This window comes from Astatotilapia calliptera, chromosome 22 (assembly GCF_900246225.1).
Source record: "Astatotilapia calliptera chromosome 22, fAstCal1.2, whole genome shotgun sequence".
Taxonomy (NCBI): domain Eukaryota; kingdom Metazoa; phylum Chordata; class Actinopteri; order Cichliformes; family Cichlidae; genus Astatotilapia; species Astatotilapia calliptera.
Genome location: NC_039322.1, coordinates 30,553,128 through 30,567,076, shown reverse-complemented (window position 1 = coordinate 30,567,076; position 13,949 = coordinate 30,553,128). Strand labels below are relative to the sequence as shown.

Sequence of the window (13,949 nt, the reverse complement as noted above, 5' to 3'; positions counted from 1 at the left end):
AAAAGCACCAACACCCACGTAGCCGCGAACTAAACTGTCATCGTGCTCTTGATCCGCTCTGCAAACCCAGCGTTGAGATTTAAAGTGCCGCTTCACGGCCTCTTATGCTGCCACACGTAATCATACACACACACACACACACGCGCGCACACACACACACACACACACACACACACACACACACACACACACGCACACACACACACACACACACACACACACACACACACACACACACACACACACACAGCTCCCCATCTCCCCACCTCAGTCTCATTCAGTTTCATGCCAAAACTAAAACTCTTCTTCTGATCACAGCGCTCTTCGATGATCCCGAGAATAAAGCTTCTTTCTGATTCTTGATAATGAGAAACATAATGAAATCCAAAGTCCACGGTACTCTTTATTCTTATTATAAATGACTTAGAACTTGGAATGTGATAGCATTTTCATTCTGATTTCAACAATTATGATATCAAGATAATTAAGATGAAATGATGTGTCTTGTTCTATAAATACAGCAGTTTTATTTATACAGCGTCAAGTCACAACAACAGTCTGTTTAAGGTGCTTTGTATTATAAGGTAAAGACTCTACAGTAATGTAGAGAAAAGCCCAACAATCAGATGAGCCCCTGTGAGCACAACTCCCTTTTAACAGGAAGAAACCTCCAGCAGAACCAGGCTCAGCCACAATCGGTTGGGGGCGAGGAGAGGAAGAACAGGACTGCTGTGTTTTTTTGTGGCAGCTTTAGCTCAAGCTACATTTGATTTTTCAGTTGAATTTATGTTAAAATTCTATGAATTTCACACCTGAATGGGACCTTTTATGTGTTTCCTACGTTTTTCCCCTATATGTATATGTACTGTTACAGTGGTAGGTGACCATATTAAACATGGTTAAAGTTTGAAATAACGATGTCAGCTTATGTGCAAATAAACCAAGAGTCATGATAAAATATTTCTGTTTGCACAAAAAACAAAAACTACCAGTTGTTTTTACTATCATTACCCCCTCTGAAAATCTGATCTTTTTTATTGGCCCATAGCACAAAGCACTGCTGTGCTTTGATGTGCTTTAACTTTGTAATTGTGAAAACTTGTAAAATAAATTGAAAAGAAACTGTTATCTTCCAATTAACAAACAGTATAAATACTTTAGTAAGGGTCTGAGCTGTCACTTGTGAAAGCATCATGCTAAAAACAAAAGAAATCAGTTTGGACTTGAGAAAAACAATAATTGATGCTGACAAAGCAGGAGCTGGATATCCAACTGTAACATCAAGAAATTCAAAGAAAGCCACGACGTGCAGGACAAACCTGGCAGAGGCAGGAAGTGAAGGATTTCAAAGACTCAAAACTAGTGAGAGATTTGCCTAAAAACCCAGAACAACTGGCAAGACACGAGTGAACAACTTAACCAAGTTGGGAATTGTAATCTCGAAGAAGACGGGAATGGCCTGCGAGGCTGCAGAACAAGAAAAACTTCACTTCTGCAGAAGAAACGCCTTCAAGCCAGACTGAAGTGAGCTAAATACAACCTGGAGAAAGATTATGCGACAGTGGAATACACTGGAAGCGCATAGTTTGGTCAGATGAGATGAAAATAGAACTATTTAGCCACAGAGATGCTGCTTATATTTGCGTAAAGAAGGTGTATAACCTAAAGAACTCCGTACCCTCAGTGAAACACGGTGGTGGAAGTATTTTGCTGTGCGGACGCTTCAATGCGTCTGGACCTGTGGAAGGAATCATGAAGGAAGAAAGATGTGTGAAGATTTTGAAAGAAAGCGTGAAGAAGTCAGCAGCAAAACTGGGTCTGGAAGGGCACCTCGCTGGTTGAGCAGGTGACACACTTTGAGAGGGGTACTGAATGAGCCCGAGTGCGAGTCTGTCTCAAAACAGTTTCCTGATTTCCTCATGCTGTGTGATACTGACCTTATCTGTTATCGATCGAATACTAAGTAATTACAGTATTGTGTAATGCAGATACCATTACTAGGGGAAGAGCGGTTTGTCATGATTTATGAGACGAGTCATCATCATCATCAAGTATTGATCCAATATCAATATCAACATTGGTATTGATACTATCGATACTTGGATCTATCCGCCTACTCTGTACCGTCATGTCTAATAAAGGCAAAAAAAATCTAATCATCCATTAATCTTCTTCTGCTCATCCACTTCAGACTGACAGTGGGGCTGCTGTGAGCTCTCATGGGGCTAAAAGTGTGGCAAACCCCACACACTTCACCGGTCTGCTGCAAGGCTAACACACAGAAACAGCCATCCATAGTTACTTCTAACTTAGAATAGCCAGATAACCTAACAAGAATGTCTCTAGACCTTTGGAGGATGCTTGGGTACCTGGAGAGAGCCCTTTCCTCTCGGGAAGAACATACACTCCACACACAAAATTCCCGCTCAGCCGGTGGATTCAAACACAGGACCCACCCTACCATCGAAATAACACACTAATGCAAAAAAGAGAGAGAGAAACAAAAGGGAAATGCTGAAATAAAACTAACTCTGCTCTACGCAACTTTACTCAGACAGGGAGGACCCTCCGGTCTGTCCTGTCTCTTTTTCGTTGACCCTCTGCTGCTGCCGCTTGTTTCTCTGAACACAATAATATGAAATATTTATTCAGTATATTTTTACTAAATGACTCATATCGCCACCATGGCTGATTGAAACAGTCTTTCACTTGACATGAGAAACATTTTCCCACATGGCAGAAATAATAAGCGGCAAGTGTGCAAGAGTGGTATGGATCTTCTCATTTCATTATTAAAAAGAAGGCTAAAGGCTGAAATTACTCCGTTAATAAGCAATCTGTCCTTGTGGTGACTAAAAAACCCTCAAAAGCAGGAATTTGTGCTGATAACACAGAGCACGTGCTCGTGTGTCTATTGTTCAAACACAACAATGACAACATTTTCGCTCTGTAAGCGTTTATTTTTAGACTCAAACTAACCTCGGACTGCTGTGTGGATTATTCACCACACCTCTAAAATCCTGTCAAAACACTTCCCCCAGGACACACACATAGACAGCCTGTTAACACACACACTCACAGACACATGCACACACACTCTCACCAGTCCCGAAGCAAAGAACACCGCCAGCAGTGCGAGGCAGGTTCCCATGACGATCAGCAGCAGGAACACGATCAGCGGGTGCTGCTGGCTCATTCGGTAGTACGACTCGTACAGCCAGTCCTGGGGCTTCTCGCCCTCCGCGCACACGTCACCCTGGAACCCCGGGCACCCGTCCCCCAGGCTCTCAGGCCCCTCAGGCCCCTCGCCTCCATCGCTCTTCTCCAGCAGGTAGCGTCCGCGGGTCCACAGAGCGTCCTGCCACATGGGTAGCCTCCTCTGGATGGATAGTGATGCCTCCTCGTTGCCAAAAAACACGTGCGCAAGGAAAAGGGTGCTTTCTTCCTCTCTTCCTCTCTTTCTCTCTCCCTCCTCCTCCTCACTCTCCAGCGTCCACCGCCTCCTCTTCTGCTTTATTTATTTATTTATTTTAAAGTTTGCTAAGCTGCAGAGTGACAGATCGACTGCCGAGTGAAGCAGAGCCAACTTTCCAGCTCCTGCAGCTTCCTCTGCATCCTCTGCCGCTCCTTCAGCCCCGAGGTGCCAAACTGAGTCAGGACAGTGAGAAACCGAGCGCTCTCCTCTATCCCTCCTCCTCCCGTCAGAGGCTCCGGAGAGGGAAGACTCGAGGGGAGGTAGGTTCTCACCTCTTGCCTCTCCTCCGGGCTTTGCTCTTTGTGTCTGGTCAGTCTGATGGGGAGCTGGCAGCAGTCTCTTCTCACTGCTTAGAGATGTAGTTGTGCCGAAGCAGCATGTTACTCTGCTGAGGTGCGGATGGGAACTGAGAGAGAGAGAGAGGGGGGTGTAACTGGGAGGGAGGGAGAGAGAGAGAGAGGGTGTTCCAACGCGTGTGATAGAGAGAGAGCTAAAAGTGTGTGTGCTGTACCTACCAGAGCAGTGTGAGAATAGTGATGTGTGAGATTAGATAATGTGGAGGGAAGTGGTATATGACTCAAGACTGTGTGTGTGTGTGTGTGTGTGTGTGTGTGTGTGTGTGTGTGTGTGTGTGTGTGTGTGTGTGTGTGTCTTTGTTTACAAGGTACAGAAAAGGAAAGAGACTTAAGACATTTACATAAGAGGAAAAAAAGAAGACACTGTGAAGTTGGCAGAAGAAGAAAAACAGTGTGTCAGCGTGTGTGTGTGTGTGTGTGTGTGTGTGTGTGTGTGTGTGTGTGTGTGTGTGTGTGTGTGTGTGTGTGTGTGTGAGAGAGAGAGAGAGACAGAGAAAGTGAGAAGGGTTGTAACAGCTGTGCAAAACCAAGGAGATGGAGTGTCGAGAGAACAAGCACAAAATACCATCCAGCAGCCAGTGACAGAGATAAAAAGGACAGGCAAGACAAACACTCGGAGGGGGGAAAGAATGGGGGAGGAACGGGAAGAAGAAACAAAGTCAGGAAGGAAAAACCTCATGAGACAGAGAGAGTGTGGGAGGAAGAGAGAGAGAGATCAGTGCTTCAAATGGGAGGGAGGGGTAGGAGGGCTGGTAATGAGTGAAAGTTTTGAGAGGGGCGAGTGTCAGTGGGAGTAAAAATGAGATGTGACGAGCCAAAATCCCAATATTCTCCTCTCCTCTCTCTTAATCTCTTCTCCGAGCCTCATGCGAGGTGAGAAAAATGCAGTTTTTTTCAATGTGTCAAATCCACAGCTTCCAGAAACAGAAAGAGCATGTGTAAGCAGATTCTGATAATAACACAAGCCCAGCAGTGCACAGAACTCAGGGCTATTTTTAGAAATCATAAAAAAAGCAAAAGTAACAGAATGAAAAAAGAAACCCAAAAGCAACAAATAAATCATCCACTATAAACCCACCCAGTGGAAACCTGGTAACAACTTATTCAACCTGAAAAGGCTGCACAGTCCTGAACGCAGCTTGGCTAGACTGAGCTGATAGGCTGTCTATCAGTATATGCAAGGTAACTTTGATTTGAAAAACTCATGACTTAATTACTTGATTCCGCCCAGAACATAGAAAACATATAGACTGCATAAACCAATTAAATTTATAGTTTTCAGAAAAATACTGGCTCGTTTTGACCTAGACGGCAGCGGCACGTTGGATTCTAGTTGCTCAACAGTCCCCGGTCTTCTTTGGGGTATTTTTCATTTCATGATGGCTTAAATGAGAACATGAAAAAAGAATTAAAATTTTAATTCATGTGACCCGAGAACAGCTGTTGACTTTTCCTCAGTCCATTTTAAATGAGCTGTGGTCCAGAGAAGACAGTAGTGTTTCTGCGTTATACTCACATGTGGCTTTTTCTTTGCATGATGGAGCTTTAACCTGCATTTATTGTTGAACTGTGTTCACAGACGGTGATTTCTGGATTCTGAGCCTATGCAGGGATTTCCAAGACAGAGCCGTGCTTCTTTTCAATGCAGTGCAGTCTGAGGGCATAAAAATCATTGGCATGTATTATTCATTTTCAGCTTGTCCGTTGCGCACAGAGATTTCTCCAGATTCTCGGTTTGATTAAGTTATGTACCAATGGGATGGCTGTGCATCGGAAGGTAGAACGGGTCATCTACTAACTGGAAGGTTGTCAGCTCAATCCCCGCTGCTCCAGTCTGCATGGCGAAGAGTTGCCACTGATGCGTTTATCTGCATGTGTATGTTTGATAGCTCTTAGATGTAGAACAAAGTGCTTGCTTGAGTAGAGGAGAAAAGCAGTATATTTAGGAACTTTGCCTCCAATGTAGGTGATGAGGTGTTCAAAGTCTTTGCAGTTTGACTCTCAGGAAAATTATTGTGAGATTCTTCCAAAATTTGATGCCATATTTTACAGATTCTCAAGCCCTTGCCCATCTTTACTTCTGAGAAACTCTCTAAGTTGCTCTTTTTATACCGAGTCATGCTACTGACTTGTTGCTAATTAGTTAATCTAATTAGCTGCAATCCTATTTCTTGTTTAGTACTGCTTACTTTTTCAGTGTTTTGTTCCCCCGTTCCAGCTTCTCTGAGACATATTGCTGGCATAAATAGAAAATGAGCCAAGTGTCTCAGTTTAAACATATGTTTTTATATATTGCATTGTGAATAAAGTATGAGTTTATGAATTTTGTAAATCACTGCATTCAATTTACATTTGAACTTTTTTGGAACTGGATTTGTATCATTTGATATAAATTATTGGGTGGGGCGTGTTGGGTGCAGTGCCACACCATGCCTCCCCTCTGGACACGCTACCAGCTTCAATGCAATGTAAGGACAAACGTCCTGTGGTGCACTCAACAATTAATAAAGACTGAAATGAAATATAAACAGTTTTTAAATATGTTTATTAATGTGAACACAAAACTATCACTTTGTTCCAAATGCAACTCAGCTGTCCCACGTTCAAAACGTCTTTAATATACAGCACAGTTCACTTTAATCAGCAGTGCCCTACTTCTACTGATGCAGTGCTGCTGCCTGATCTGAAACCTACTTCACACACACACCTGTCCTCTATGGGAGGGGCTACAGGACATTCACCAGTGATTGGCAGATGCTGCCTGTATATTATGCCCACCACTGAAATGTGGACCACTGAAACAGTCCTCAGATGTTGGTGAAAAAGACAAATCATTACTCTTAAGCCATTAGTCCAATTTACAGTACATAGGTAAATGTAGTCCCATTTACATAGATCAGCAACTCCCAGTGTGTGAGCTGAAGCCCCCTGGTGGGTCTCGAAGGCACTGCAAGTGTGTTACAAGAAAGTTCTATGTTTTCAGATCTATTTTTGATCCTGAATTTGTCTTATACTTCATCACTATAGCAGCAAAAAGCTGTTTGATAATCAAGCTACTGATGGAAAATCAGCCTCAACAAGAAAATTGTCTGGAGATCAAAAAAAGGAGGAAATGCTTCATCTCAAGCTTTTCTGATAATCAGAGCTGTGATTAAAGACTTGGATGCGCTGCAGAAGATTTTGAGATTTCAAAACGAAGGGCACCGGAATGGGACCGAAGAGATATTTGTATTCTCAAGATGCATCTCCTTACAGTGTTTGTTGTCCTGTTTTGACTGATTGCACACTTGGTCAGAACATGTACGAAATGAATGATTAACAAACAGGTTCATGCTATTCAGATTACCCCAAAAATCAGTTTCACCCGGTGGAAGCACTTTGAAAATCCTGAAATGCAGCTATGTGACTATGAGAAGTGTTGCTCTCTCTAAATCTGATTAACAAAGTCTTTGAAATCTGGAACAGAAATAAACAAGCAGACGAATGATTCTAAAGACTCTTTGTAGCTTCTTGGTCCGGGAGTCTGCAGAGCCTGTAGCATCGATAGCACCGTCTCAAACAAAGCAGAGGATGATGCAGGACGTCTTCAGTGCTGCAGGAAAAAAAGGAAAGAAAAGGAAAGAAATATTTCTATAGCAATTTTCAGCAGGGGGTATGGAGCGAGGAAATCAATCACTCTGGAGAAAGCAACATGGGGGAAATCTATAGAAAATTGCTATCCAGTTTGGCATTGATGGTAATGACAGTGACAATGATACCCGTGCTAACATGTCCTTCTGCACATAAGCCGCAAATATCCAGCTTGTTCACACAGATAAGTCAGGCAAAGCTGACAGAGCTCTGAAGAAGAGACTGCAGTTGTCTGACTGTCAAATAGCCAGTACCACATACAATGGATCGCATTCTAGTATCAGAGATAAACTGATTCTTTTAGTGCATGCAGGGCTGTGAGGTATTTTTGATTAACCATGATTAAAATGCTGCGTTGTTTATTATTATGATTCCCACAATCAGTGTAACGAGATTCTGGCCTCCCACACTGGCTTCCAATTGAATTTAGGCTCTATTTTAAAAATCCTTTTACTGGTTTTTAAATCCTTAAATGGTCTGGTGCCTGAATATTTGTCCGATCTGCTGAAACCCTATGTCCCCCCTTGTTCACTCGGGTCATCTGAGCAGCTGCTGCTCTCAGACCCTAAATCTGAAACTTAGAGGAGACCGAACATTCTCTTTTGTGGCCCCGAAGCTTTGGAATGATCTTCCTCTTCACAGTAGGCAACCTACTTCAGTGGTGGTCTTTAAATCCAGGTTAAAAACTCATTTTTATTGGCTGGCCTTGTACTCAGTGGGTAACTGACACTGTTATTCATTTATGGTATTTGTTATTCTTATTGTACTTTTGATATTTCTGCTGTACAACACTTTGGTCGGCCATGTGTTGTTTTAAAAGTGCTATATAAATAAATGATGGTATGGTAAACAAACCCCTAAACCTTGTGGAAAACTTCCCAGAGGAGTTAAGCTGTTATAGCTGCAAAGGTGGGCTGACATCACCTTAAACCAGGCTTGGCCAACTCCAGGCCTCGTGTCCTACAGGTTTTAGATATCACCCTGTTTCAACACACCTGAATCAAAAAAATAAGTTCATTACCAGGCCTCTGGAGAACTTCAAGACATGTCGAGGAGGTAATTTAGCCATTTGAATCAGCTGTGATGGATCAAGGACACATCTAAAACCTGCAGGTGAGCGGCCCTCGAGGCCTGGATTTGGACACCACTGCTTTAACCCTCTGGATTAAGAATAATGAATGAATACTTTTGACAATATCGGCATTTGAAGATGGCTGGATTAGCAAATTCAGTCAAAGCATGAAGATTCAACTCAAGAACACTTATAGCATCAGTACAAGATAAAGGAGACAAGTCCAACTCCAAAATGTGCAGCCACTGAAGCTTTAACATCATGCACCCCAGTTCAACTTCAACCCCAGGTCTGAGAAATGACAGAATTGGGCAAATTGACTTTATTAAGATCAGATGCTCCGGCGAATGACCGGATGAAGCGGATCAGGCTCTCTGTGTCAGTAACCTCCCGAATGTAAAACAGGGCGCTACTGCGGCTGCAGAAGATCGGGCCTTCTTCTGCAGCGGTACAAACCCAAATATTTATTTTAGTAACAGGAGTCTCCAGCACTCAAGCACTGCAATAACCCAGATTTCCCCTGACAAGCCAATATCTCTATGACATGAAGTGTGATGCATTTGCAGCCGTTCAGAGTTGCTCATCCTGCCTCCTCTGACTGAGTTTCTGTCCTGAAGTCCTTTTTGACTCTGGAGAAATTGGTGTGAATCTGTGTTTCATTGTCACATGAACTCTCCCGTCTGGTGGAAACAGAAGGATTTGGAAAACGTGTGAAGAAGTCGTTCTCTGCTCTGCGACATATCTGTTTTATCCCCGTCTGTGTGTGTGTGTGTGTGTTGTGCGTGCACATGCCATATTGCAACATATGATAGACTTCCTGTTCAGCTCCCTTATACTAAGCTGTGCAATGTAATCTAATTAGGTCTTCCTTGGCACAACAAAGACAAGATTAATGAGCTGAGCTGAGCTTCACGCACGCTGATGCGCACGCAACCCCCATGACAGTTTGGGAGAGCGTGTGCAGTTGTGCAAGTGAGAGACAGCTTGCACTGTGTGTTATTTTCTTTTATCAAACTTGAACTTTGTGTTTTTTGCTTTTTTCTTTTCCATGTGCGCCCTTAAGCAAGTTACTCAAATAAGGGATTCGCATTTATTTTCCCGGCCACGGAGAAACTAAACTGTGAAGTGTGAGAGGAAGAGGAGAAATGTAAGGAAACAACAGCACACATGAAGTCAAGCACACGTGCACACGCACACACAGCAGTTATGAGTGTAAGCCACGTCACAGACGTTACTATGATCCTTGATTTTCCTGTGTCATAAAACTGCCTCACAATCATGATCCACATGTGTTTGTTGTGCTATAAATGGAGTCTTCTATATAAGGTTTTATTCCCCATCACATTAACAACAGGTGTGGCTGTGCTCACCACCTGCTACCCACTCCACACAAACATAGACATGCACACATACACGCACTCATCAAGCGCCAAAGGCATTGACAGAATGAGAGCACACTGAGGAAGAGTGGCCTTAACACACTAATTCTGCATCAACACCCTCCCACATACAGACAAAGGCACAGCGGCAGGACAGAAGACGAGGCAACACAAGCAGATGGAGAAAGGACGAAAGGGCTCGGCTGCCTTCATGTGCTGTGGGAGATATTGCCACTATGAGATGAGCGTGTACGTCTAGTAGTCTCACCGAGAGGCTCGCGTTAAAGTCCGAAGGACTTGTTTAACGCAGCTGGCGGGGATGGTGAAAAAAGAGATAGCATTAAAGATGATCTTTTTTAAGTTGCATGGGAACAGGGTCATAACACAACACCTGACAAACCATTGACTTGTGAAGTTTCTTTGGGAACTTTGGACCATGTTGGCATGTGTGAGGACCAGACCATCGCTTAGATTAGATTAGATAAAACTCCGGGAAATTCAGTTTCCAATAGCACAGCACCGATAGAAGTTACAGAATGTGAGCAGAAATATACCATATATCCACATATATAAATACAGAGTATACAAAAGGGACAAATAGAATAAATAGGAATAAGAATACAAGGGAATTGCACATTTCAAGTACTGAAGTCTATTGCACTGTTGGATATTAACAAAAATTATTGCACAGTGAAAAGGCACTGCAGCTTAGTTGTCCCCCTCTCTCTCCCCTCAGGAGAGGAGTTAAACAGTTTGATGGCGTGTGGGACAAAGGAGTTTTTAAGTCTGTTGATTCTTGACTTTGGGAGAAACAACCTGTCACTGAACAGACTCCTCTGGTTGATTATGGCCGTGTGCAGAGGATGCCCAGCATTGTACTTTACTCCTAGGTGACTTATTCTCACCAACCCTAACCAAACACCTCAAGACTTTTATCTTGATAGCCACAATTTTTTTAAACTTAATTGGAAAGACTGAATTATGAATAAATCAGTGGCTCAATTTTCTAAAACATGATGCTAAATCACCTGTATTTGTCAGTAGATTGAAAATTGCAATCCACTGAGCTCTGTTTTTTTACCCCTTCCAATTCAAGTGCATAATCCTAGCTATGATGGCTGACGTAGGATCAGCACATCTTAGTCATCCAAGAGAGATCAAAAAAATTAAATGTAGCATGTGCCCATGATAGTTGTAGACAGCCAGCGTGTTTCTACTACTGTTTGGACTGGGTCTGAAGTTTCTCCCTGTCTGCGGAAGGCTGTCAGTCCACTTCTTACCTCAGATGTCAGTGCCAGGTGACAAGCATCCAACTGTGTTTACTCTGGAAAGGATTCAATAATTTATAGAATCTCACATCTGACTGGTGACAGCGATACTGCGGTGAGTTGTTGAGGATAAGCTGAACTGTCAGTAAGCACTGTTAGCCTCTGTTAGCTGCTGTTCGTCTCTGTGAGGTGCAGTTCTCCACTGTTAGCTGCTGTTTGTCTCTGTTAGCTACAGTTAGCTGCTGTTAGCCTCTGTTAGCTACTATTAGCCTCTGTTAGCTGCTGTTTGCTAGCATTGGTGAAACTTTCTTTGAAGTGGATCTGATGTTGTAGGACTTAGATACTTTGTGATAAACTCTCACATGATGTTTCTCACAACTGTTTATCAAAGAGAATGTGAATTTTTAGGACATTTGAGCCTAACATTAGCTGGCATGACCTTATCTTATAACCAGCTGTTGCTGTTGTTTAGCCAGCTCATTGTCAGCTGTTCAGATAAGGTAGGTTTGCATGTTTAATATTTGTTTATTTAATCAACCTTTAAGAACAATTTGACCCCATTCCAAAAAAAAGGTGTTACATGTTACATCCATAGCAGATTCCTCTTATCCTACCTGCCATGTACATATAACAAAAATGTGACAAGATGCTAAGACATCGTGACTGGTACATACAACCCATTTATTCTTTTTACTGTACAGGTTTTATATGTTTGTTCCCATGTTTAATGTGAAACACCCTGATCTTTGGTATCTTGTATTTATTTAAATAAATAAACAGTAATAAAAATATTTTTTTAAAGAGAAACTGCTGTGGTTAACTCCTGCTCAACATAAATTTTATTGGTTGAACAAAAACCTTTCCAAATCATTCCAAACCTGAATGTGCCAGCAACACTCAAGTTTATATCTGTGGATGCCACCATACATGATATGCCCTGTTTGTGGTCCAAACAACTGAATAACTGAACATAATGAAAAGGCCAGTGAACACACAAGGCAGGAGAATAAACCATAAACCAAACACCACCAGTCTACCACAGGCCAAAACATTTAAGAAAAGTAACAAAGTATGAAAGAAAAAATTTATATATATATATATATATATATATATATATTTATATTATGAACTTCAGATTTGGAAAATAATTCTTTCATCACAAACCCCCTCATTCTATTACTCATATGTCAGATGTCACTGTTAAATATCAATTTATGCTGCTTTTTGAAAGCAGCCCTTTGTTCCTGATCAGTTTCGCACTCCCGTGGTTCGTCGTTCCGTTCCCCCCTGTGGCGCTGTCTGTGTTTACGCTGTGCGGCTGTGATAGAGCACACACCACTCCTCAGCCAACAAGTGATTCTCCTCTGTGCAGCATTAATGATAGGGTAGATTTATTTTGGGGGGGGGGTTCTTGGAGATCCAAAACCAATGCGGGCTCAACATGTGACCATACATCTCTGGGTAATTTTGTATCCAGTGTCTCATGCCTTATTGTGCAGTTTTAATTGGTGGTCTGGAGACACATCCTCGGTCTTCTTTTTTAGCTTATCTTTCGCAATCAAATGAAAAATTAGGATGCGTGAAGACAGTGTGCCTGCCGAGAGAAATCTGAAGCACGTCTAAAAACTGAGAGCAGTGTGACCTCAGGAAGAACAAAGAGGATATGTGTGTAACAGCTGTAAACTAGAGGTGGACAGATCAATCCAAATATCGATAATAATGATAGCCATGTTGGTATTAGTATTGGATCAATACTTTTTTCTGTCTATATAAGTTCAGTATGTAGCCCTAAATAAGTTGCCATAAATTAATTATTTTATTGGAGAACAGCACTACTGTAAGCAGAGCAGCAGAACAGCAAAAGCACACATCCATTCATAGATGTGACTTGTTCTTGCATGGAGTCACACATGGGAAATCAACAGTGATAGAGGTCAATCCTGTCATGTGGACTGAAGCACATATTCATAAAGGGCTCAAAACAGAATTGGCTCGTGTATCTCCTGTAAAGCATCTGAAAGTATCAAAGGCAAAAAAACAATCTAGGCCATGGATGTTGAATTATTGATAAAACTGGATGTCATCCCAGATGGAGCTCAGCACAAACAATGATGTTGCGCTAGAAATAAACCAAGTTTCCCACCTTGATGAAAAGAAAAAGTGGGCTTCATCACCTAACTGGGTCTAGCTCAACCCAGCGGTGATTAAAACACACTGAGATGACCTAGATAAGCAGCAATCAAGTCAGGAAGGTGGCGGGGAAGAAGAGTGATGGGGAGTGAGGGAGGGAGAATAGACGACCGTGGGCTTCATTAAGTACATACGTATGCAATTTTCTCAATTAAAGTCTTTCCTCAATCAAACACGGTAATTTAAAGCACCCTGTACAGTCTGTTTTGCATTTGATCCCCTCGACAAAAATGGCTTTTTTTTCTGAGAGGCGCACGGCATTTCTGGGAATTGGCAAAATACTGAACTAATCAGGCTTTTAATTGCATTTGATTGCTATTGTTCTGGGGTTTCTTACGAGGCTTGTTAAAATGCAGTTTGGCTCAGTTTCCCACTGTAGAGAATGTAGAGAAGTGGAGTAATTTTGGAGTTTAAAGGCTCCCAGGAGTCTTTAAATACAGAAGCTTCACAGCATCATTAAATGCTATAGGCGGGGATCTCTCTGTAGGAAACAGTTAACAGTGAATACAATGTGTGTAAGCTTCACTCTTATGTTTGAAAACCATCACAATGCAAAACAGCACAACGTTAATCAGAAAG

At 42.2% G+C, this 13,949-nt stretch overlaps 1 protein-coding gene across 1 annotated transcript in view; it reads right to left on the bottom strand.

Annotated features, from left to right (window-relative positions):
* Positions 1–3,489, bottom strand: part of adcy2b (adenylate cyclase 2b (brain)) — a 73,137-nt gene extending 69,648 nt beyond the window's left edge. Inside the window, exon 1 of the mRNA XM_026155644.1 lies at positions 3,104–3,489. Coding sequence (XP_026011429.1) covers positions 3,104–3,367 — 264 coding nt within the window. The 5' untranslated portion in view covers positions 3,368–3,489. The remainder of the gene's footprint in view (positions 1–3,103) is intronic.
* Between the last annotated feature and the right edge of the window lie 10,460 nt (positions 3,490–13,949).